Consider the following 25,488-nt stretch of genomic DNA (forward strand, 5'->3'; position numbering starts at 1 on the left):
ACAGAGACTTGACAGAGGATACCTTAGAGATTTCTTAGAGATGAATTGGTTTAAACCAGGACTCTTTGTTTTTTTGCTAATACATAGCTAATGATTCTAACTTTGTGCCAGGCTCTGAATGAAGTGCTGTTTGTTGACTCATTTAATCATTATATTAGTGTCCCTTTTTTAATAGATAAGGAAATAGAAGCACTGAATATTTAAATAGCTTGCCCTAATAGTGTAGATCTTGGATTTGCACCCTGGCCGTGGAGCTCTAGAGCCCGCTTTTCCCCTGCTCTCAGAAGCTGACAGCGGTATGGAAACTGCTCTCAAGTTCAGTTTCCATGTTTACTTAACCTAGAGCTGGTAAATGAAAACCTTACGTGGTGGAGCCTCCACTTAACAAGCTAAGTGATTTCTGTGCATGTTAAATGAGTACATGCACTTCACTGGGGTAAGATACAAGTGTTTCTTCAAAACATGTATATTTGCCTGAATTGGACATCTTCTGTGGAGGAATTAATGCATAATAAACAAACCAAAAGATAAACCACCAAATAAACTCTTTCTAAAAAACATCAAATAGTTTAATTAGCAAGTTGCTCTTCACACTCATATGAAATGGAGACAGGAATCTCAGGTAATTAATGAAGAAAGTAAAATTTGCCTGTCTATTTATCAGGCTGGAGTAACAGACACAGATAAAGCTTCAAACAATATTACTCCCAAGAATGGTGCTGTTGGAAAGTGTTGTAACAAACCCTGTCTATGAGTGACAAGGCTTGCTTATATCCTGAGAGACTTTTTTCTTGAAGATCGTGGACCAGCAGAAACATGGTTGTGTGTAATTATATCAGCAAGAGTAAAACATTGCACTCTTGTCTGGAGAATCTTAAGTCATTTTGACATAGAGAAGCAATCGTTTTACAGCCGAGATGCACAGCTTCAGATAAGGGGTATCTGGATGCAACACCAGCATGTATCTTAACTTGGTACTTGCTAAGGAAAGAGGAGGTTGGGTTCACTTTGCAGTCCAGTGCTAAAGTAGGGACCCATTTACGTACAGCTCTGCTTTGCTTTGAACCTGTCACAGCACTACTGCATGTGAATTTCACCTACACTCCGTTCCTCCCCAAGTCTTAAAATAACTGTTATCTTTTCCTTTGTTTTGTGAGATGGTTCAAGATTCCTCTGGTTTGCGTTTTCTTCATTGCAGTGCATCAGTAAATATGAATATCAGACTAGAGATTTATTCCTGTGGTCCTTAAGCCGGTTGGGCTAGCACCCTGCCAACTCTTGGAGACTTATTTTAAAAGAAAACTAAAAATTAATCAGAGTTCGTCAGATCTTGGTAGTAGAACAACTACCTGCATTGTGGGTCTCTTGAGTGTCTTTTTTTTTTCTTTGTGTGTTTTAAAATCAATTTTAGAGCCATAAGGAGCTTTTTAGATCTTCTTTCTCATTGGTTGTCAGACGTTTCATAACTTTGAAAACTTTTCTCAGAGAAAAGATGTGGTGACGGGGAAGTACTATTTGATAGTTTCTTAAGCCTGGCTCACATTTCCTGCTGTGTGGAAGGAGGCACCGCGTTTGTAATGTGCCCAAACTCACACGTCGTATTTGTGGATCTGATTCTTCTGATTCTTAGCCCATTGTTTAGTTTTTCCACACTAAAAAAGTGGGATTTAATTACAGTTACTTCTAATGACTCATTTGTGCTATTGCTTGCAGTGCTAGTTTTTAAAGTTGAACATAAATGCAGATAACACTGATTAATTAGGTAGGAACTCAGAGGAAAATCTCATTTCTTCCAAATGGGGAAACTCATTTCTTTTCCAACACAATGAAAAGTATAGAGATTGATGAGAAGGGAAATTCGTAGTAAGAAGAATAGGATTTCTGTTTTGTTTCCATGAGAGCAACATTTATTAAATGGTAGAACAAATTTTTGAAAGTGCGAACAGCACTGGGAAGACCCTCACTCCACTAGTTTTTCATGGTTCTCTGAAGTTACATCTTATAATTTTTTTTTCCTGTCTCTTTTTTGTTTGTTTGTTTGTTTTTTTGTTTTGTTAACATATAATGTATTATTTGCCCCAGGGGTGCAGGTCTGTGAATCATCAGGCTTACCCACTTCACAGCACTCACCATAGCACCTACCCTCCCCAGTGTCCACATTTTCCTGTCTCCTTTTGTCATTAGTATTTTTCTTTCCTGAGAGCGGTGCTTTCTTCCTTTTATTTTCATCATAGAGTGGAAGACACCAGGGGAATTACTGATCCGGCTCCTTTTCCTGTCTCCCTGGAGCCCTGTAGTAGTCCCCTACTACCAGTTGTTTACTCAGAGCCGCACTGTGTTTGTTGCCATCATGGAGAGAGCCATTGTTACATCATTTAGGATAGTTACTTCTCAAAGATTAATCATGGAGTGCTTAGCTGCTCTTGAATATATTCAAGATACGTTGTGGGCTTGAGGCTGACTATACTGGACAGCTTAGGTATATACACATTGAAGGGTAATAATGCTCAAAAATAAAAAAAACAGCAGAGGACTTTTTATTTAATATATCTGCCATTTCCTCCTCATTTCCAGTCCTGAGTGTCTGTTCAGTGGATTTAACTGTATGAGTATTTATTTAGTACTCAATTCAGTTAGAATAGAAGATACAAAGACAGGGATCCTTCCTGCCTTCAGGGAGCTTGTTACCCATCGTGAAAATTAACTGGAGTGTTTATGTAGCAGCCAGACTACAGGGATCCACTCTGAGCCAGGGGTGTCTGTTTATGAATTCTTTTGGCAGGAAGGAATGGGGGTAGCTGTGACTAGAAAAACCTAATCAGTTCCCAGGTCAGTGAATAGCTGGCTTTGACTCTTTGCTCTGTGAAATGCTCTAGATAGGGAGTATCTAGGCAAGATGCTCTGTGAGAGGACACTAGTAGAACAAAGTAGCTCATATATCTTGACTCATTTAGTGGGTTCCGTAGAGGTTGCGAGGTTCATTTCACTGGTATAATTAGGAAAGGAACAGTTCAGCTGAGCCTCCAAGGCTGGCTAGGACTTTGCTACCTATAGGAGAATGGAGGGTATTTCATATGAGGATGGTGTGAAAGCAAAGGTGGTGTTCGCCTACTAGACCTGTTTGGGAAATAAGACTAGAGTGATATGCTCTGTTTGGGTATAGTGGGAGATAAGATGTGAAAAGCAGATTCATGATAGTTTATGGAGAACTGTATGTAGTAGCCCAAAGATTTAGATTTTATCCTGTGGAGTGGGGGATTTTTTGTTTTTTGTTTTTTTAAACAGGCTGGTAGCACAGTCAGTGTACAGATTAAGAAGAGAGACCCTGGGGGTAAGACCTATTATGCATCCACAGTCGAGTGGCATGGAAGGCAGGGCTGAGCGCATGAGATTTGAGAGTGGAAGAATAGGACTGAAACACGACTGATAGTTTACTAGGGGATAGGGGGAGGAACAGTGTACACCCAAATTGAGGTTATGGGGAGAATAGTTTTGCTGTACTGTTTTGTCTTTTCCTAAGTTTTATTCAGCTGTGGTTTATGCTAAACTACATAGCCTCAGGACCAGGAGCCACTAGAAAAAATGTATTTTTAAATCAAGCCTTGTGAGAGAAAAAGAGACTGTCAGAGATCTTAAAGCATCTGGAAGTTTTAGAACTATCCCTAGCAATAGAATTGTGGTTCTTGTTAGTAAGCATGATAAAGATAGAGAAATTATTGCCCATTATAATCTTCACTTGGTTTAAAAACTATACCATGATTTATGTTTCCTTTTTCTGTTCTTACTCTAGAATGTTTTTCAAGCCTACTCTAGACCTACTTTACATAAAGAAACTCTAGGTATGCTACTATAATTTTTATAAAGTAGGAGGGATATAACCCAGAGGACTGGTACTGAGAATTCACTTCTGAGTTATGGGTGCTTACTTTATTTTGAATCTTCCATCAGAGCTACATTGGTAAACCAGGCTCTCAAGGAAGAGCTGGATCCAGGTAAGAGAAAAAGAGACCTAGCAGGTTAGTCAGGAATTTCAGGTTAAGCCACTCTCAGCTCATTGTCTGGAGACCTTCCTACTGAGGAATGTTTTCTCAAATAGTTGTTTAAAATGAAAAGTGGGTAGATTTTGGTTCTTTGGGTGTGAAAAAAAAAATCTTACTCTTTTTCTATATATAGCACAGATGTATACACAACACACACACCGATATCTGTGGCATTAAAATTTCATTGGGAGAGGCCATGAGGAAAACAAGATAGAAAACCACTGTGTTGTAGGAGTTTTGTTTTTTTAAAGAGTGGAAATCCTGTTTTCTTTAAACCAAAAACTAAAACTAATAATCTGTTGGAAACTCTTTTTTGATATGCCAGTCAGGTTATTTTTGATCTCTTACTGTTTAGTTGGAGCAAGGAAATTGCTTTTTTTTTTTTAAATTTTTTTTTATTAATTTTTTATTTTTTATAAACATATATTTTTATCCCCAAGGGTACAGGTCTGTGAATCACCAGGTTTACACACTTCACAGCACTCACCAAAGCACATACCCTCCCCAGTGTCCATAATCCCACCCCCTTCTCCCAAACCCCCTCCCCCAGCAACCCTCAGTTTGTTTTGTGAGATTAAGAGTCACTTGTGATTTGTCTCCCTCCCAATCCCATCTTGTTTCATTTATTCTTCTCCTACCCACTTAAGCCCCCATGTTGCATCACCACTTCCTCATATCAGGGAGATCATATGATAGTTGTCTTTCTCTGCTTGACTTATTTCGCTAAGCATGATACGCTCTAGTTCCATCCATGTTGTCGCAAATGGCAAGATTTCATTTCTTTTGATGGCTGCATAGTATTCCATTGTGTATATATACCACATCTTCTTGATCCATTCATCTGTTGATGGACATCTAGGTTCTTTCCATAGTTTGGCTATTGTGGACATTGCTGCTATAAACATTCGGGTGCACGTGCCCCTTTGGATCACTACGTTTGTATCTTTAGGGTAAATACCCAATAGTGCAATTGCTGGGTCATAGGGCAGTTCTATTTTCAACATTTTGAGGAACCTCCATGCTGTTTTCCAGAGTGGCTGCACCAGCTTGCATTCCCACCAACAGTGGAGGAGGGTTCCCCTTTCTCTGCATCCTCGCCAGCATCTGTCATTTCCTGACTTGTTGATTTTAGCCATTCTGACTGGTGTGAGGTGATATCTCATTGTGGTTTTGATTTGTATTTCCCTGATGCCGAGTGATATGGAGCACTTTTTCATGTGTCTGTTGGCCATCTGGATGTCTTCTTTGCAGAAATGTCTGTTTATGTCCTCTGCCCATTTCTTGATTGGATTATTTGTTCTTTGGGTGTTGAGTTTGCTAAGTTCTTTATAGATTCTGGACACTAGTCCTTTATCTGATATGTCGTTTGCAAATATCTTCTCCCATTCTGTCAGTTGTCTTTTGATTTTGTTAACTGTTTCCTTTGCTGTGCAAAAGCTTTTGATCTTGATGAAATCCCAAGAGTTCATTTTTGCCCTTGCTTCCCTTGCCTTTGGCGTTGTTCCTAGGAAGATGTTGCTGCGGCAGAGGTCGAAGAGGTTGCTGCCTGTGTTCTCTTCAAGGATTTTGATGGATTCCTTTCGCACATTGAGGTCCTTCATCCATTTTGAGTCTATTTTTGTGTGTGGTGTAAGGAAATGGTCCAATTTCATTTTTCTGCATGTGGCTGTCCAATTTTCCCAGCACCATTTATTGAAGAGGCTGTCTTTTTTCCATTGGACATTCCTTCCTGCTTTGTCGAAGATTAGTTGACCATAGAGTTGAGGGTCTATTTCTGGGCTCTCTATTGTGTTCCATAGATCTATGTGTCTGTTTTTGTGCCAGTACTATGCTGTCTTGATGATGACAGCTTTGTAATAGAGCTTGAAGTCCGGAATTGTGATGCCACCAACGTTGGCTTTCTTTTTCAATATCCCTTTGGCTATTCGAGGTCTTTTCTGGTTCCATATAAATTTTAGCATTATTTGTTCCATTTCTTTGAAAAAGATGGATGGTACTTTGATAGGAATTGCATTAAATGTGTAGATTGCTTTAGGTAGCATAGACATTTTCACAATATTTATTCTTCCAATCCAGGAGCATGGAACATTTTTCCATTTCTTTGTGTCTTCCTCAGTTTCTTTCATGAGTACTTTATAGTTTTCTGAGTATAGATTCTGTGTCTCTTTGGTTAGGTTTATTCCTAGGTATCTTATGGTTTTGGATGCAATTGTAAATGGGATTGACTCCTTAATTTCTCTTTCTTCTGTCTTGCTGTTGGTGTAGAGAAATGCAACTGATTTCTGTGCATTTATTTTATATCCTGACACTTTACTGAATTCCTGTATAAGTTCTAGCAGTTTTGGAGTGGAGTCTTTTGGGTTTTCCACATATAGTATCATATCATCTGCGAAGAGTGATAATTTGACTTCTTCTTTGCTGATTTGGATGCCTTTAATTTCCTTTTGTTGTCTGATTGCTGAGGCTAGGACCTCTAGTATGATGTTGAATAGCAGTGGTGATAATGGACATCCCTGCCGTGTTCCTGACCTTAGCGGAAAAGCTTTCAGTTTTTCTCCATTGAGAATGATATTTGCGGTGGGTTTTTCATAGATGGCTTTGATGATATTGAGGTATGTGCCCTCTATCCCTACACTTTGAAGAGTTTTGATCAGGAAGGGGTGCTGTACTTTGTCAAATGCTTTTTCAGCATCTATTGAGAGTATCATATGGTTCTTGTTCTTTCTTTTATTGATGTGTTGTATCACATTGACTGATTTGCGGATGTTGAACCAACCTTGCAGCCCTGGAATAAATCCCACTTGGTCGTGGTGAATAATCCTTTTAATGTACTGTTGAATCCTATTGGCTAGTATTTTGTTGAGTATTTTCGCATCTGTGTTCATCAAGGATATCGGTCTATAGCTCTCTTTTTTGGTGGGATCCTTGTCTGGTTTTGGGATCAGGGTGATGCTGGCCTCATAAAATGAGTTTGGAAGTTTTCCTTCCATTTCTATTTTTTGGAACAGTTTCAGGAGAATAGGAATTAGCTCTTCTTTAAATGTTTGGTAGAATTCCCCCGGGAAGCCGTCTGGCCCTGGGCTTTTGTTTGTTTGGAGATTTTTAATGACTGTTTCAATCTCCTTACTGGTTATGGGTCTGTTCAGGCTTTCTATTTCTTCCTGATTCAGTTGTGGTAGTTTATATGTTTCTAGGAATGCATCCATTTCTTCCAGATTGTCAAATTTATTGCCGTAGAGTTGCTCATAGTATGTTCTTATAATAGTTTGTATTTCTTTGGTGTTAGTTGTGATCTCTCCTCTTTCATTCATGATTTTATTTATTTGGGTCCTTTCTCTTTTCTTTTTGATAAGTCGGGCCAGGGGTTTATCAATTTTATTAATTCTTTCAAAGAACCAGCTCCTAGTTTCGTTGATTTGTTCTATTGTTTTTTTTGGTTTCTATTTCATTGATTTCTGCTCTGATCTTATGATTTCTCTTCTCCTGCTGGGCTTAAGGTTTCTTTCTTGTTCTTTCTCCAGCTCCTTTAGGTGTAGGGTTAGGTTGTGTACCTGAGACCTTTCTTGTTTCTTGAGAAAGGCTTGTACCGCTATATATTTTCCTCTCAGGACTGCCTTTGTTGTGTCCCACAGATTTTGAACTGTTGTATTTTCATTATCATTTGTTTCCATGATTTTTTTCAATTCTTCTTTAATTTCCCGGTTGACCCATTCATTCTTTAGAAGGATGCTGTTTAGTCTCCATGTATTTGAGTTCTTTGCAAACTTCCTCTTGTGATTGAAGGAAATTGCTTTTTGATCCTGCTGAATCCAAGGTCAAAGTTGATTTGTAGCAATTTATGCAAATGTGTTACTTACCTTCAACATTGTTAATCATGAACACTTAGGAGAAGATGGCCAAACAAATAGACAGACTGTATTTATTTTCATTAGATTAGGTATTTTCATTAGATGACATATTTAAAGAGTCAGAATACTAATACTACTTTCATAATTATCTTTTTATTTACATTGGAATATCTAGAAGACCATAGGATTATTAAATACTTCCTTTATATTTCTGTGTGGTACTAAGTGTGATTTGAGTTTTCCTCCCAAAACTAAAAATTGGTTACTTTTTTGTGCCTTTACAAAAAACTATTTTACAGTGTTATATTGTAAGTGCTTAAAGTGAATTTTCTATCTTCTTAAAATTAGCTATTGGATTTCATGGTCCTCTGTAATTTAAGATGGTAATTGGATTTTGGTACTTCTTGGTACTATGGTAGTTTGAGGCAGTAGTTGACAGCTTTTTAAAAAGAATAACAGCTCTGGGAAGTGAGCCATGGATTACTGAAATACTGTCAATTCCATTTATTGTTTCTATAATATGAAATGCAGTTTTATAAATGATGTATTTGGAAAAGTACCAGATAACAAAGGTAAATTAAAATTAGCTATGAAATACTTTTACATATAGCACAGATGGACATTTTTTGTGTTTAAAGTAGAATGGAAGCAGGAAGTTTTGTGAATGAAGTACCCATAAGATGGGCATGGGAAATCTCATTTGTTTCCCATAGTCTAAGTTTTAATTTTTCTCTCTGGCCATGGGACATTGTATGTGCACGTGCATGTATGTGTGTGGTAAAAAACGCAGATTTACCCTTCTTAACAAATTTGTAAGTGTACAGTACAGTATTTGTTAACTATAAACACAATGTTGTATGGCAGATCTAGAACTTTTTCATATAGTATGATTAAAACTTTATACCCATTGAACAATAACTCTTCATTGCTGTCTCAGCTCCTGGCAACCACCATTCTGCTTTTTGTTTCTGTGATGGTAGACTACTTCCCATACCTCACATAAGTGGCATCTTGCTGTATTCGTCCTGTGACTGGTTTATTTCACTTAGCATAACATCCTCAAGGGACATCCATGTTGTTGCATATGACATGATTTTCTTCTCTTTAATAGTTGAACAATATTCCACTGTATATATCCCCACATTTTCTTTATCTTTTTGTTCATCAGTGGACTTTTAAGTTGTTTCTACCTCTTGGCTATTGTGAATAATGCTGAAGTAAACATGGGAGTTCACATACCTCTGTGAGGTTCTGATTTCAATTCCTTTGGGCAAATATCCAGAAGTTGTATTGCCGGATAATATGGTAGCTCTCTCTATATATGTGTATATATATATATATTTTTTTTTTTTTGAAGAGCCTCTGTTCTATTTCCCATAGCACCTTTATCATTTTATATTCCTAGCAGCAGTTTACAAGTATTCAAATTTCTCTACATTTTCTCCAACAATTTTTTTTATTTTTTTCCTCTTCCTCCCTCCTTTCCTTTCCTTCCTTCCTTCCTTCCTTCCTTCCTTCTTTTGCTATTCTAACAGGTGTAAGTTGATACTGCATTTTGGTTTTGATTTGCATTTACCTGATGATTAGTGATGTTGAACATTTTTCATGTGTCTGTGGGCTATTTGTATGTATTCTTTGAAGAAATGTCTATTCAATTCCTTTGCCCATTTATAGAAGATTTTTTTTTTTAAGATTTTATTTTTTTATTTGACAAAAAGATCACAAGTGGGCAGAGAGGCAGGCAGAGAGGGGGGGGGAAGCAGTCTCCCTGCTGAGCAGAGAGCCTGATGCGGGCCTCGATCTCGAGACCCTGAGACCGTGACCTGAGCCGAAAGCAGAGACTTAACCCACTGAGCCACCCACGTACCCCTTTTTAAAAAGATTTTATTTATTTTTTGGACAGAGAGACAGAGAATACAAGTAGGGGGAGTGACAGGCAGAGGGAGAGGCAGGGTCCCTGCCGAGCAGAGAGCCTGATGTGGGGGCTCAATCCCAGGTCCCTGGGATCAAGACCTGAGCTGAAGGCAGACGCTTAACTGACTGAGCCACCCAGGCGCCCTTCTTTGCCCATTTTTTAATCAGGGTGTTCTGTTTTGAGACGTTTGCTTTTGAGAAGTAGGAGTTTTCTTATATATTGTGGATATTAACCCCTTATCAGATAGAAGGTTTACAAATATCTTCTGTTCTGTAGCTTGCCTTTTCACTGTGTTGATGTTTTCATGGCTGTGCCAGTAATCTTTTAGTTTGAAGTAGTCCCACTTGTCTATTTTTGCCTTTGTTGCTTGTTATTTTCGTATCATATCCAAGAAGTCATTGCCAAGACCAATGTTACGAAGTTTTCCCTCTGTGTTTTCTTTTAGAAGTTTTACATTTTCAGGTTTTGAACTTAAGTCTTTAATCCATTTTGTGTTGATTTTTCTGTATGGTGTAAGATGAAGGTCCAGTTTCCTTTTTCAGCATGTGGATATCCAGTTTTGCAGCACCATTTATTGGAGAGACTATTCTAAGTCTTGCTGCCCTTGTTCAAAATCAGTTGACCATATATGTGTGGATTTATTTCTGGGCTCTCCATTTTGTTCCATTGGTCTGTGTGTTTGTGTTTATGCCTGTACCATTCTGTTGTAAGTACTGTAACTTTGTAGTATTTTTTAATTAAGAAATATGAAGTCTCCAGCTTGGTTCTTTTTTCTCAAGATTGTTTTGGATATTCAGGATCCTTTGTGGTTGTTTGATAGGACTTTTAGGGTTGTTTTTTCTATTTCTGCAAAAAATGCCCCTGGGGTTTCTATTAGGATTGCACTGAATCTGTAGATCATCTTGGGTGGTAAGGACATTAACAATATAAAGCCTTCCAATCTATAAATATTGATATCTTTCTATGTATTTATGTCTTCTTTAATTTCTTTCAGCAATATTTGGTTGTTATTAGTGTACAAGTCTTTCACTTCCTTGGTTAAGTTTATTTCTAAGTATTTTATTCTTTTTGATGAGATTATAATTGAGATTTTCCAGAATTTTCTTCTTGGATTATTTATTGCTCAGGTATGTAAACACAACTAATTTTTGTATGTTGTTTTTGTATTCTACAACTTTACCGAATTCAGTTTTTTTAAAGAATTTTTTTAAAAGATTTTATTTATTTATTTGACAGAGAGAGAGATCACAAGTAGGCAGAGAGGCAGGCAGAGAGAGAGGGAAGCATACTTCCTGCCGAGCAGAGAACCCAATGCAGGGCTTGATCCCAGGACCTTGAGATCAAGACCTGAGCCAAAGGCAGAGGCTTAACCCACTGAGCCACCCAGGCACCCCCTGAATTCATTTGTTAGTGCTTACAATTGTCTTATGGAATCGCTAGAGTTTTTATTTACTTATAAGATCATGTCAACTGCAAACAGATAATTTTACTTATTCATTTCCAGTTTGGATGCTTTTTATTTCTTTTCCTTATCTCTGTGACAGGACTTTTTTTTTCTTTAATTTTTTACTTTTTATAAATATATATTTTTATCCCCAGGGGTGTGACAGGACATTTAATGAGATCTGGAGTAGATAAAGAATCAAAAAAGATGAGAATTCTTCTGGGTATATCAATTCTTTAATGAGAGCTACTTATTTTAAAGTAATGCCAATTACAACATGGTTCTCCCATGTTTATTTATTTTTTAAAAAAGATTTTATTTATTTGACATAGAGGGATCACAAGTAGGCAGAGATGGGGGGGAGAGAAGCAGGCTCCCTGCTGAGCAGAGAGCCCAATGCATGGCTTGATCCAGGACCCTGGGATCATGACCTGAATTGAAGGTAGAGGCCTTAACCCACTGAGTCACCCAGGTGCCCCCCTCCCTTTTTTTTTTTTTTTTTAAGATTTTATTTTTTGTGACAGAGATCACAAGTAGGCAGAGAGGCAGGCAGAGAGAGAGGGGGAAACACTCCCGTGGTTATTTATTTATTTATTTATTTGATGGCTATAACTTTAAGGATTTTAAAAAATTGTTTTTGGTTGTTTTTTCAGTTGATTTTGGTTTGCTTGCGTTCCAGGAACGTAATCATATATACTACAAATAATGAGAATTTTGTATTTTTACTATTTATCCACCTTTTTTTTTTCTCTTGTGGATTTCAGCTGCTTAGCACTTACAGAATAATTCCCTGACACATTAATATTCACTGTTCTATTATGTGTTAGGAGACACAGTGAATAAGTACACATACAGTATGTTGGGTATGGTAAGTGTTATAGAGAAAAACAGAATAGTAAGGGTATTTGTGGAGTTGTGATTGCGGGTTGCTATTTTCCATGGGCATATCAGAGACAGTCTCACTGTGAAGGCAACAATTGGGTAGAGCCCTGAGAGAAGTGAGGAAGCAAGCCATCTGGGGGGAAAAGAGTGCTTTAGTAGTCTGAATAGAAAGTGTAAAGGCTGAGAGACAGGAGCTCCTTTATGGTATTCAAGGAAAAGGAAGGAGGACTGTGTGACTGAAATAGAGTGAAGAGGGCGAAAAGTAGGAGAAAAGGTAGAATTACAAATAACAATCCTACTGCGTAGTAATAATAGCAGATAATAGTAATGAACATGTGTGAATACTTGTTCTAAGTATTTAACTATTCTTTCATCGAATCCTTAAAATAACCTTAAGAGAGGGAGACACTGTTTTCTCCTTTTTATGAGCAACCTGAATTCAGAGAGAGAATATGAATGAATTTGCCCCAGATCATACAACTAGAAAATGTGAAATCAGGTTTCATAGATCAGTATTTTGATTCCAAAAGTACATATCCTTAATCATGACACTGTGCTAGATATGGGGAGTTGCTAATGTATGGTGAGTCCAGTAGCCAAGTATAGATTTGATGTTCTAGAAATAAGGGAATTACTGAACATTTGACTTTAAGCCTTTACAGTTATTATAGTACAAATTTTATGTCCCCTCTAAGTTCCTTAAACTGAAACTCTGCCTCCAGTCTCTAGCACATTCTCTTATATATCATATTGGCTGCTTAGTGTATGGTGATTGTTGAATATATTCTCGAGAGATTATGCAAAGAGTAACTATTCACCTTTATCCAAATTAAAGCATTTAGGTTTTTCCATAAATAACATATATACTCAAGCATACACTCACATATCTTTTCATAGAGTTATAAGCTGGAAGGTAAAACAAGTTGAGAAAACTTGCTTTTAAAATCTTAAGAAACAATTAAAAGCATTTAAAAAAAGATTTTATTTATTTGACACAGAGAGAAAGAGATCACAAGTAGGCAGAGAGGCAGGCAGGGAGGGCGGGGAAACAGACTCCCTGCTGAGCAGAGAGCCCCATGGAGGGCTAGATCCCAGGACCCTGAGATCATGACCTGAGCCTAAGGCAGAGGCTTAACCCACTGAGACACCCAGGCACCATTTAGTTACTGTGCTAAATTACTGTTGATAGTGCAGAAAATTATTTCATTATATGACCTTGTCAAACCATGTCAGCTTATTAGGGTTGTGAAGATGTTAACATTTAGAAGAGAGACATAAAGATGACAAAAGGAAAATAAGAAAGCAAAGAAACAAAACAGGAAATAGGAAACAAAGTAAGAAGACAAAAGGAAATTGAGGATGACTTGTAAATTTGTGTTTACTTTACAGCGGAGAGAAAGGAAATAGGATCCACTGTTTACAAATAGACTAAGACTTGGTTCCCTGAATGTTGTTCTGTTGGCTCAACTCCCACTACAGATAATCTTTAAAATTTTCCTGGTTGGATTTTCAAATAACCTCTACTTCTTTAGTGTGAAGAGACATGTCAGCTGCCTTCATACAATGACCTGGAATTAGATACATAAGTTGTTACACAGAGCAAAATGAAGGTTCTGCTTCGCAACCATTAGTTCTGTTTTGACAGCTTTACCATATTTATTCAAACAATAGTACTTGTGTAATTATTTTTTTAATATAATTTTATAATTTTATTTTTTTCAGTGTTCCCAGATTCATTGTTTATGCACCACACCCAGTGCTCCATGCAGTATGTGCTCTCCTTAATACCCACCACCAGGCTCACGCTATGCCCCTAACCCCCTCCCCTCCAAAACCCTCAGTTTGTGTCTCAGAGTCCAGTCTCTTATGGTTTGTTCTCCACCTCCAATTTCCCCCAACTCACTTCTCCTCTCCTTCTCCCAGTGTCCTCCGTTTTATTCCTTATGCTCCACAAGTAAGTGAAGCCATATAATAAACTCTCTCTGCTTGACTTTTTTCACTCAGCATAATCTCCAGTCCCGTCCATGTTGGTACAAAAGTTGGGTATTCGTCCTTTCTGATGGAGGCATAATACTCCATTGTATATATGGACCATATCTTCTTTATCCATTTGTCTGTTTTTGTTTTTTTTTTAAAGATTTTATTTATTTATTTGACAGAGAGAGATCACAAGTAGATGGAAAGAGGCAGGCAGAGAGAGAGAGAAAGGGAAGCAGGCTCCCTGCTGAGCAGAGAGCCCGATGCAGGGCTCGATCCCAGGACCCTGAGATCATGACCTGAGCCGAAGGCAGCGGCTCAACCCACTGAGCCACCCAGGCGCCCTTTCCATTCGTCTGTTGAAAGGCATCTTGGTTCTTTCCACAGGTTGGCGACTGTGGTTATTGCTGCTATGAACATTGGGGTACAGATGGCTCTTCTTTTCACTAATCTGTATTTTTGAGGCAAATACTCAGTAGTGCAATTGCAGGGTCATAGGGTAGCTCTGTTTTTAATTTAAGAAATCTCCACACTGTTTTCCAAAGTGGCTGCACCAACTTGCATTCCCACCAACAGTGTAAGAAGGTTCCCTTTCTCCACATCCTCTCCACCACTTGTTGTTTGTTCACTGTCTTGTTGATTTTGTCCATTCTGACTGGTATAAGGTGGTATCTTAGTGTGGTTTTGATTTCAATCTCCCTGATGGCTAATGATGATGAATAATTTTTCACATGTCTGTTAGCCATTTGTGTGTCTTCTTTGGAGAAGTGTCTGTTCATGTTTTCTGCCTATTTTTTGACGTGATTATCTGTTTTGTGTGTGCTGAGTTTGAGGAGCTCTTTATAGATCTTGGATATCAGCCCTTTGTAGTGTCATTTGTGAATATCTTCTCCCATTCTGTGGGTTGCCTCTTTATTTTGTTGACTGTTTCCTTTGCTGTGCAGAAGTTTTTATCTTGATGAAGCCCCAAAAGTTCATTTTCGCTTTTGTTTCCTTTGCCTTTGGAGACATGTCTTGAAAGATTTTGCTGTGGTCGATATCCAAGAGGTTACTGCCTATGTCCTCCTCGAGGATTTTGACAGATTCCTGACTCATGATGAGGTCTTTTATCCATTTCGAGTTTATTTTTGTGTATGGTGTAAGATAATGGTCAAGTTTCATTCTTCTATATGCAGCTGTCCAATTTTCCCAGCACCGCTTATTGAAGAGACTCTTTTCCACTGTATATTTCTTCCTGCTTTGTTGAAGATTATTTGACCGTAGAGTTGCGGGTCCATATCTAGGCTCTCTACTCTGTTCCACTGGTCTATGTGTCTGTTTTTGTGCCCGTACCGTGCTGTCTTGGTGATCACAGCTTTGTAATAAAGCTTGAAATCAGGCAACATGATGCCCCCAGTTTTGTTTTTCTTTTTCAGCATTTCCTTAGCAATGTGGGGTCTCTTCTGGTTCCATACAAATTTTGGGATTGTTTATTCCAGCGCTTTGAAAAATGCTGGTGGAATTTTGATTGGGATGGTATGGAAAGTATAGATTGCTCTAGGCATTATAGATTTTTAAACAATGTTTATTCTTCCAATCCATGAGCATGGAATGTTTTTCCATCTTCTTGTGTCTTCAATTTCATGAACTTCTTTCATGAGTGTTCTTATAGTTCCTCAAGTATAGATCCTTTACCTCTTTGGTTAGGTTTATTCCCAGGTACCTTACAGTTCTTGGTGCTATAGTAATGGAATTGATTCTCTACTTTCCCTTTCTATATTTTCATTGTTAGTATAATAGAAAGCAGCTGATTTCTGTATATTGATTTTGTATCCTACCACATTACTGAATTGCTCTGTGAGTTCTAGTAGTTTGGGGGTGGAGTCTTTTGGGTTTTCCATATAAAGTATCATGTCATCTGTGGAGACAGTTTGACTTCTTCATTGCCAATTGTTCTCTGATTGCTATTGCTATTGCTAGGACTTCTAGTGCTGTGTTGAACAAGAGTGGTGAGAGTGGACATCCTTGTCGTGTTCCTGATCTCAAAGGGAAGCTGTCAGCTTTTCCCCATTGAGAATGATATTCGCTGTGGGTTTTTCATAGATAGAATCTATAAAGCTGAGGAATGTTCCCTCTATCTCTATACTTTGAAGCGTTTTAATCAGGAATGGATGCTATATCTTGTCAAATGCTTTTTCTGCATCCATTGAGAGGACCATGTGGTTCTTCTCTTTTTCTTATTGATTTGTTCTATCACATTGATTGTGTAATTATTTTATTGAATGTCTAGTTCTAATTCTATAAAAAAGTGAGTAGTTTATTTTCAAAATGCTCTGTTAATGTAAGAAGAGTAGCCTTTATAAATGTCCCCAGTTTACACCAGTGAAAATAATTAGGTATACCAAAATTGCAGTCAGTTAGATATGCATTTGACTTAAGATTATATGTTATTTTATGAAATGTTGGAAATACAGTGATTGTCCGTTTATGTCTAAAAGGCAAGGAGGTATTAGGGATTCTTTGTTTTATTATAGTTTTCAGGAAAAGACCCACCTCCATGATATTCAAGTCTCCTCTTTTGTTCTCACACATAGGACTAAATATAGACATTTACAGGAAAGCATTATATACCAAATAGAAATGCCTATAATCTGGTTCTGTTCTCTATTAAATAGAGGGACTAATATCTTATTTGTTAATCTACAAAAACATTTGTGAAGCAGTTTGGACAACCTTTTTTAACAAATGGGTGGTAACTATTGTATCAGCATAGGATAATACTTACTGTAATAACTAAATGAGAACATATGAGTGGGCTTAACATAATTAATTTTACTTCAGGTTTATGTGATTGTTCAGTGCAGATGCTCAATGTGTTGGATGACTTTCTTCCTTTTAGTGACTCAGGAACCCAAATTTCTTGCATTTCCTGGGGCCTCACAGTGTCATGTAGCTTGCTAATAGAGAAATAGTTGAACAAGCACACAATACTTTTGCTTACTTTGCATTGGCAAGAACTAGTTTCTTGGACACCTTAGTGTTCACCATGAGGGAAATGTTGTCTTTGACTAGATGATTGCCTCCCACCAATAACTTCTACACAGTGTAGGGGAGAACACAGATTACTTGTGAATGGCTAGCCAGCTCTGTCACAATAATAATAATGTTGATAGTAATACTTTATTAGTTTCTTGTGGCTTCTGTTAACAGATTTACCACTAACTTGCTGGCTTGAAGAGCACAAATTTATTCTTTTAAGAGTTTTGGAATTCTCAAGCACAAAGTGAGTTTCACTGGGTCAAGATCCAAGTGTGTACAGGGCTGCATTCTCTCTGGTGACTCTAAAGGGGAATGTGTTTCCTTGTCTTTTCCAGCATTCAGAGCTCCATTCCCTGCACTCCTTAATTCTTGGCTTCTTCCTCCCATCTTCAAAGAACAGCGTCTTGCTTCTTTACCTTAAACTCAAGTTTCCCTCTGATTCCCTCTTACAAGAACACTTTTGATTACATTTAGATAATTCAGAATACTTTCCCCATCCCTTAATTTCATCACATTTGCAAAACCCTTTTTGCCATTATGAAGTAATATCACAGGTTTTAGGGATTAGGACCTTTCTACCTTTGGGGCCATTTTTCAGCCTGCTGCAAAGAGTTAACATATATTGAACATTTAATATGTGTTATGTTTATTCTGAGAACTTCTCTAGTCTTTTCATTTGTCTGTTTACTTGGTTTATTCCTGATCTGCTCTGCTTGCAGGCTTGCCTGTTTTTCTCAGGGTTTCTTTCTTTCTTCCTTTCTTATATCTTCCTTCCTTCCATCCTGCCTTCCTCTTGCCTGCCATTTTTTGGAAGACATAATCTTCACTTTAATGTCTAAAAATTTTAACAAAAATCCTAGACTCTCAGAATTGGAGATTATCTAGAGATTATCTAGTCTAACCATCCTGGTCTGCTAGGATTTGGGACAGAGGTACCTGTTCATTCTTTGGTGTGTACTTCTCTGGAGCTTTGGAGAAAGTATTTTAAATCTATTGAGCTCTTTTGGATTATTGCTGTATAGAAACTCTTTCCTTTTTTCCTGCCCAAATCTGGCTTTTTAGTTAACCTTTAAAACTGAATTGTGGATTTTTTTTCTTTGCATCCTTTTTTCCCACAAAAATGTTGAATTTAACCTGGCCATTCTCATAATCACATAGAAAATGACTTCATAGGAAAAAGGAAGCACTTTGTTTGGATTAACACCATTTTCCAGGACTTAAAGCCATTCACAGGTTTTGTAAAACCAAGAAGTAGCAAATAAGCAATTAATTATATAAAATATGGTAATAACTGGTTGAAATTAAACCAAGAACAGACATTATTGATTTAGAATCAGCATATAGAGGAATTATGTCCTATTATAGATTCATTCAGGTAACAGTTTTATGGATCACATATTAGTTGCTAGGGATACAAAAATGATTAGGGCATAATCCTGTCCTAGGGGATATAATATTCTAGTGAGGACATAGACATATAGACATTGACGCAGTATTGTAAGGGGGATATGTACAAAGATGTCATGCTTATAGTTTAACAGAAACCACAACTCAAGGTCATTAAACAATTCAGGGAATTTATTGATCATGTGTTGGTATATCTGAAGCTTACAGAGACAGAGGAGTCTGCTACAAAGGCTCAAGTAAGCCTTCTTCCTTTCACCTTTTTCCTGTTTTTCCTCAGTGCTTTCTACAGATCAACTTTATTCTAAAGCTGGCTCTCTTTGAAGTTGTGCAGTGACCATCCCCAGAAAGAGAGCTGCTGTCTTCTGACCATCAAACTAAAGTCCTGGGGTTCATTCTAACTAGATAAACTTTGATCTTCTGTAACCCCTTCACTGGTTTGGGGAAATTACAGTGGGGAGCGAGGTGAAAAAGAAAAATTTAGAGCTTTCCAAGTATTTAGTATATCCCTGGAAACTGGTATTAGTCTTACTTGGTTTTATTATTTCTAATCCGATTTTAAAAATTATCTCTAATTGGATTTTTCTTAATATAATGAAAATCAGGAATTCTTAATGGTGCGAAGTAACCTCAGAAGAGGATTCTAGTTCAGTGATTTTCTTCTGAAAATTTGGAAGCATAAAAATTAAATTTCCTGTTTTTCTTCCTTTGGACATCTTTGACATTGTATTCATTTCATGGCAGAAATTAAGAACCTGACATACTGTCTTTTCTCTGTTACTGCTTCCCTTGTAACTGGGGCAGTAGGGTGGGTTTTAACACTGGGTTCAAATAGTTCATGGCTAGGCCACTTTAAGTTTCACTTACATTTATAGTAGGAAAATGTCAAGGCAAGGAATGTCAGGGCTTGATGACATAATGACCTGATTCGATTTGAGCCTTGACTTAGGAAACCGGTTTCTTACTTTGCCACCAATATACATTTGGTTAGGCTCTTCATAGTATATAATGATTCAAAAACTGAATTAGTAATGCACAACTACTTTGATTTGAATGTAAGTACTTGCATTTGTTCTTTCTCTACAGTCTGGTTCACCACATTTGCATTCACTGCAGTTCTGTTTCTCTCTAGCACAATGTTCTTTCAGGAGCCAGAGCATGTGACACTGCTATGGGATTGCCAGATCTTATTTTGAAGAATTTGGGCATGAAGGGAATAGAAGGAGAGAGATTATTTACTAGTAGTCCAACAAGGCTAAATAGAATCACATTCTGCATCCCAGTACAGTTGGAGCAAGGCCCTTGAATCCAGGAGAAGCCTTGTACGTGGGCCATCTGGAAATCCAGTACTGCTGGAGTGTAGGCCTCTCAGTTCAGGAGTCTGTGGAGGTGTATTCAACACTCCTGGTGGATAAAGGTTCCTGCCCTGACTTAAAAGACAGTCACCTCCTTGTGCTTAAATTGTATAAGATTTCCTTTATTTGCTAATAAAGGAAAAAAGTCTTGTGTGTTTTCTGGTGAATTATATGATGATTATGTCCAATGCATAATATTAATAATAGCAAATGGTTTTGTAGCCCTTACTGTGTATCAGACACTGTTCTAAACATTTTTACATGTATTAGCTCATGTAACTTCTCCAACAGCTCTGTGAAACAAGTTCTTTTTATCCCCCTTTTGCGGAGGAAGAAATTGGCACAGAAAGGTCAAGTAAGTTGCTCAAGCTCCCATAGCTTAGTAAGGGACAGAATTCGTATTTAAATCTAGATAGTCTAGGACCAGAGTTATGCTTTAATCACTATACCTTCTGTCAAGACTGAAACTGTAATTAAATATAACATCAGTAACATTATTTATGTTTTGAAACAAGTTGACATTTTGAAACTTACCTACTAAATATTCAACATGCTTGTTTTTTATTCTAGGAGAAGACTTTGCAGTTGTACAGCAAGAAATTATTATGATGAAAGACTGTAAACACCCAAATATTGTTGCTTATTTTGGAAGCTATCTCAGGTACATTGTTTGTTTCCCATCACCTGATTCATTTAACAAAATAAAATCAGCTCTAACTGCATGTTTTGTAATTTTCTTCATGCTTTGAAGATAACAGGCCATTTTCACATGAATGAAATTTTTATTTCTGACCTGTTTATGTTAATTCTGTGACCGATATTGGAGTCTGTGATTTGTCTCTTGTACTCTTGGGAATTCTGGTTGTGGTTTCAGTGAGGAAGCTGTTGAGTAAAAATTGACTTTTATGGTTAGTCTTCCTGTGGTAGACTAGAGATCTAAACATGCCATTCCATGGCCCCTTATTTCTGGACTTGAGTGGATTTAGAAAGTCAGGAGCACCTCTAACTGCTAGGATTTTAGTAGACACTTTTTCCTTCTTTTATGCTTCTAGCCTCAGGGTACTGTATCATCCCTTCCCTTCATTTTGTCCAAAGGACTAGGAACTCTAATTATTTCACTGACTTCTTACTTTCCCAGGTTGTAAAGTTAACTTAGACCATGAATTGGTGCCCTCTTTGGTTTGGTAGGACCACGCCAGGTTCCCCAGGTCTTAGTCCATAGGGGATGAGCCCAAGGTTAAATTTGTTTTTCCATTCGCTTCTGTGTGTAGTTATGAGCTGAATGCTATGACCTAGTTGTTTTTAAGGTTCCTCCCAAAAGGAGGATTGGAGAATGTTTTCTTCTTCTTCTTTTTTTTTAATGATTTTATTTATTCATTGGAGAGAGAGAGAACTTGAGAGAGGGGGGAGCATCAGAGGGAGAAGCATACTCCCAACTGAGCAGGGAGCCCAATGCAAGACTTGACCCCAGGACTCCAGGATCATGACCTGAACTGTTGCTTTAACCAATTGAGCCATCCAGGTGCCCTAAATATGTTCTTATATATTAAAAAAAAAAAAACTGTTAACATTTTATTCTGATATACTGTAAAAGACAAAAAGAAGTAGCTTATTGCAGCTTCCCGTGTCCTATGGTCCAGGTGCCAAAAAACCCCATTTCTCTCTTGAGGTGCAGGCGCAGCATATGGAAAAGACAGGGCATTTCTGCCCTCCCTTCTTTCCAGCTTGTGAAAAGCCAACCAGACCAGCTCTTCTTAATTCTAACCACTCTTGAACAGCTTTGATTGCCCCACCTTCATCAAGATTGAAGAGTAGGTTTAATGGAGACTTCACTTAACATAGGGACAGGTACTACTCCCAGGTCAATGACTGTTAATACATTTTGAATGGGTTCTATAACAGCCAATTTAAAACCACTTTAATGGTGAGTGGTTCAAACAGTAACCTAACACAGTTTCTGCATCAATTTTTATTTTATGGACAGACCCAGCACAGGCAATTACTATCTCAGGTCAAAGAAACTGTCTCTCTCTCTCTCTCTCTCTCATTTTTATTTATAAAGAATTTATGTATTTGAGAGACAGAGAGTAAATGGGAGAGACAGGGAGAGAGAATCTGAAGCAGACTGTGCTGAGCCGATCCCAACTCGGGGCTTGATCCCCTGACCACAAAATAATGACCAGAACCTAAACCAGTTGGGTGCTCAGCTGACTGAGTCACCCACCCAGGCATCCCAAAAACAGTCTTTTAAAATCATTTAAGTTTGTGATAAAAATAATTGATTGTGCCAGTATGTTAAAATCATCACTTCATAGCAATTTTGCTGTTACTGGTCCTGACAAAATGACCTACTTATCCTCAGTTGAGAAGCATAACAAAATGTTTTTCTCCCCCAAGAGCAAACAAGTCTTTGATTTAAGAGTATTTCTCAAACATGGTCTAAATCTGCTGGAACTATGGGACCATTCAAACCTTAATGTATTGTTTCAGGATAGCCCCATCCGTTTATACGGCAACCTTGGTCTTTTTGCCATTGAGACAATAGCGTATTCAATAGCTAAGAGCCTTTGAGTACTGAAGTCAAATTGTTTGAGTTGCTTTAGTCATGACTCCATCATTTATTAACCTAATGATGTATAGCAAATTACATAACCACTCTGAGCCTCCATTTTCTCATCTATAAAAGGAGGATAATAATAGGTACATGACATGATAACTATGAGGATAATGGGTAAATACATGTAAAAAGTGTTAAGAACAGTGGTTAAAATACAATGCTCCATAAATACCCCTATTACTACTACTTTTGCTACTATTACTATTACTCTTTCTTAACCGTTTTTAAGCGTTATCATGTTAGTGTCTCATTTGATCTTTTCAACAACACTGTTATTAATACTACTCTGGTCGATACTACTTCCATTTTATAAATAAGATGCTTGAGAGAGTTTAATATCAAGTATTTAGTTTACAATCTGATTTCAACTTTTTGACAGAGTAGAGTTCTAGTTCTTTCTGTAATACTGTGCTCATGAATGACATGACTTTTGATGAAGTCTTTCTCTTCCTTGCCAAAGATCTGGAAATAAACTGCCAACTCCCCCCACCCTAACCACCAAAAAACCCCACAAAAAACCCTAACACTAAACTAAAACTGTTACTTAGGCATGAGTCGTCCTACACAGGTTAGGCAGCAAAAGATTTTTTCTTGTTACCCACCAAAAAGTGAATTCTTCTTGAGTTTGTATCTATTTTTGTTGATAAATCTTGGTTTGGGCTTGGGACAAATAGTGCAGCTCTTTACACATTCATTACTTTTACTTCTAGACATGCGGCAAGAGAGCCAGTTAGGTTATGCATAACAAAAATTCTATTTACTTTTAGATTCAGGAATTGTGTCTTCTGACTATATTCTGAATATCCTTTTTAAAGTAAACTTTTTATTGGAGCATAATGTACATACAGAAAGTACACAGATTTATGTTTTGTGTATAGCTAGCTGGATTTTTTTTTAAAGGGTACTTTTAATCCAAATTTAAGCATATGCAGAGCAAATTGCCCAGAAACCAAAGTAAAATGACAAAATTAAAATCATTTTTTCGGTAGAGCTATCTGTGTTAGTTTGGAGTCGTATGATCTAACATAGGAAATGCTGGTTTAAATAAATTTTATTCTGTAACTGGCATAGCTGATGAAAGTGATAGGAAAGCAAACAGTAGTATGACACAGAACAGCAATTAATCCTCTTTCTCTAGCTTTTTTTTTTCTTTAGTGATTCTTCAATTCTTTCCTAATTAAAGTTCAGGCTCAGCCAAATTTAGAGTGTGGAATACTAATGATTAGACTTGCAAGGTGTTAGAGCTGGAAGGAACTAAGGGTTTTATCACTAGGCCCACTCTTTTTACTGATGAGAAAATGGGGTGCTGGGTTAGTGACGCCTTTAAAGGTCATCCAAAAATGGATGGATCTAAACCCAGCTCTGGTTTTAAACTAGGATTTAAACCAGGCTGTGTAGATCCCTGGTTGGCTGCCTTTTTGGTATACCATATTACTCAGCCTGGGAATGCCAGATTTCATCTCAAAGGGGACATGGTTTCTTGGATTCCTTCTCATTACCAAATGATTTTACAAAAGACAATGAGCTTGTTTTTTCAAACTTGATACAAACCCCCTAAAATATATAGTGTTCTTAGCAACCTTCTTCCTTCTTGTTGCCATTATAGCCTATTATAACAAATTTAGACCAAAAAATTGAGGAAATTGAGCTACTGTGGTTTTACCATTAATATATTTCCCCTTCAGAAAATCAAACTTATCCTTTGAATTTACTGAATAGATGACCAGCATATAATTCATTTCAGAAGACTCTTTTATAATAGGGTAGATATGCTCATTTCCTGAAGAAATACTGAAACTGAGCTCCTGAAAAACAAAATACCCAGTGTTATTCTTTTTTTTTTTTCTTAAGATTTTATTTATTTGACAGAGAGAGAGAGAGAGTGAGCACTCACAAGCAGGGGGAGCAGCGGGCAGAAGGAGCTTCAGACACCCCACTGAGCAAGGAGCCCTACGCGGGCCTTGATCCCAGGACTCTGACGCTTAACCACCTGAGCCACCCAGGCGTTCCCACTAGTGTTATTCTTCTTTTTTTTTTTTTTTCTTTCCCACTAGTGTTACTCTCAATAGGGCATTCGCTGCTCATCTCAATATCATTAAAAGCGTTAAGTACCTATACTGTACAACAAAGACTGGATAGACAAAACTTCTCTCTGAAGTTTACAAAAGTAAATAATCCTGGTTTGGTGTGAATTTTTTCTGTAGATTTGAGTGTATTTATAAAACAACAGATTAAAATCATCATAGACCTATTCTTTATTCCTAGTAGAGCTTAACTGTTGCTTCTTTTAAGTGAATGATGACTCTTAACTTCAGGTTTCTGCTAAGCATTCCTAGCCGAACATATCCTTTCAGACCATATTAAGAAAATTGAGACCGTTCTCTCCAGTTTGAACTCTTAAAGTTGTAGTCGAAAAACAACAAATGCTCCTCAAAAGATAAGCCAATAGATCAGAACCGTACAGTAAAAAGTTTCATTTGGATCAGATATTTTATTGGTTTTTTTGAAGATTTGTTCATTTGACAGAGAGCATACAAGCAGGGGGAGAGACAGAAAGAGAGGGGAAACCATGCTCCCCGTTGAGCTGGAAGCCCAATGTGGGGCTTGATCCCAGGACCCTGAGATCATGGCCTGAAACATGCAGGCGCCCCTGGATCTGATATTTTAAACCTTTGAAATCAAGAGCACTAGTTTGGATAAGCATGATGTATCTCATAACATTTGTAAATCACCACCATTATTCACAAAGTGTTTTTACATTTCTCAGGATGTATAAAGGGCTATACTGGTTTTTGGAGATGTGTAAAGACAGATTAAACACAGCCCTTGCCTTTAAGGAGTTCATAATCTAATAGAAGAAATAAACATGAGCAAATAATTACTTTTGTCAAAGTGAGGGAATCAGAGAAAGCTCTATGAATAATGTGATTCCTAAATATTGGATGTTAAAGTATTATTAGGTGTTTATTGTAGCATGTGTATGTGTGT

At 37.5% G+C, this 25,488-nt stretch overlaps 1 protein-coding gene across 9 annotated transcripts in view; it reads left to right on the forward strand.

Moving 5' to 3' along the window:
• Positions 1 to 25,488, forward strand: part of MAP4K3 (mitogen-activated protein kinase kinase kinase kinase 3) — a 209,373-nt gene that overhangs the window by 97,303 nt on the left and 86,582 nt on the right. For all 9 annotated transcript variants that reach the window (XM_059188514.1, XM_059188516.1, XM_059188515.1 and 6 more), the window contains exon 3: positions 20,454 to 20,544. In XM_059188514.1, coding sequence (XP_059044497.1) covers positions 20,454 to 20,544 — 91 coding nt within the window. The remainder of the gene's footprint in view (positions 1 to 20,453; positions 20,545 to 25,488) is intronic.

The sequence above is a fragment of the Mustela lutreola genome, chromosome 9 (genome assembly GCF_030435805.1).
Source record: "Mustela lutreola isolate mMusLut2 chromosome 9, mMusLut2.pri, whole genome shotgun sequence".
NCBI lineage: Eukaryota > Metazoa > Chordata > Mammalia > Carnivora > Mustelidae > Mustela > Mustela lutreola.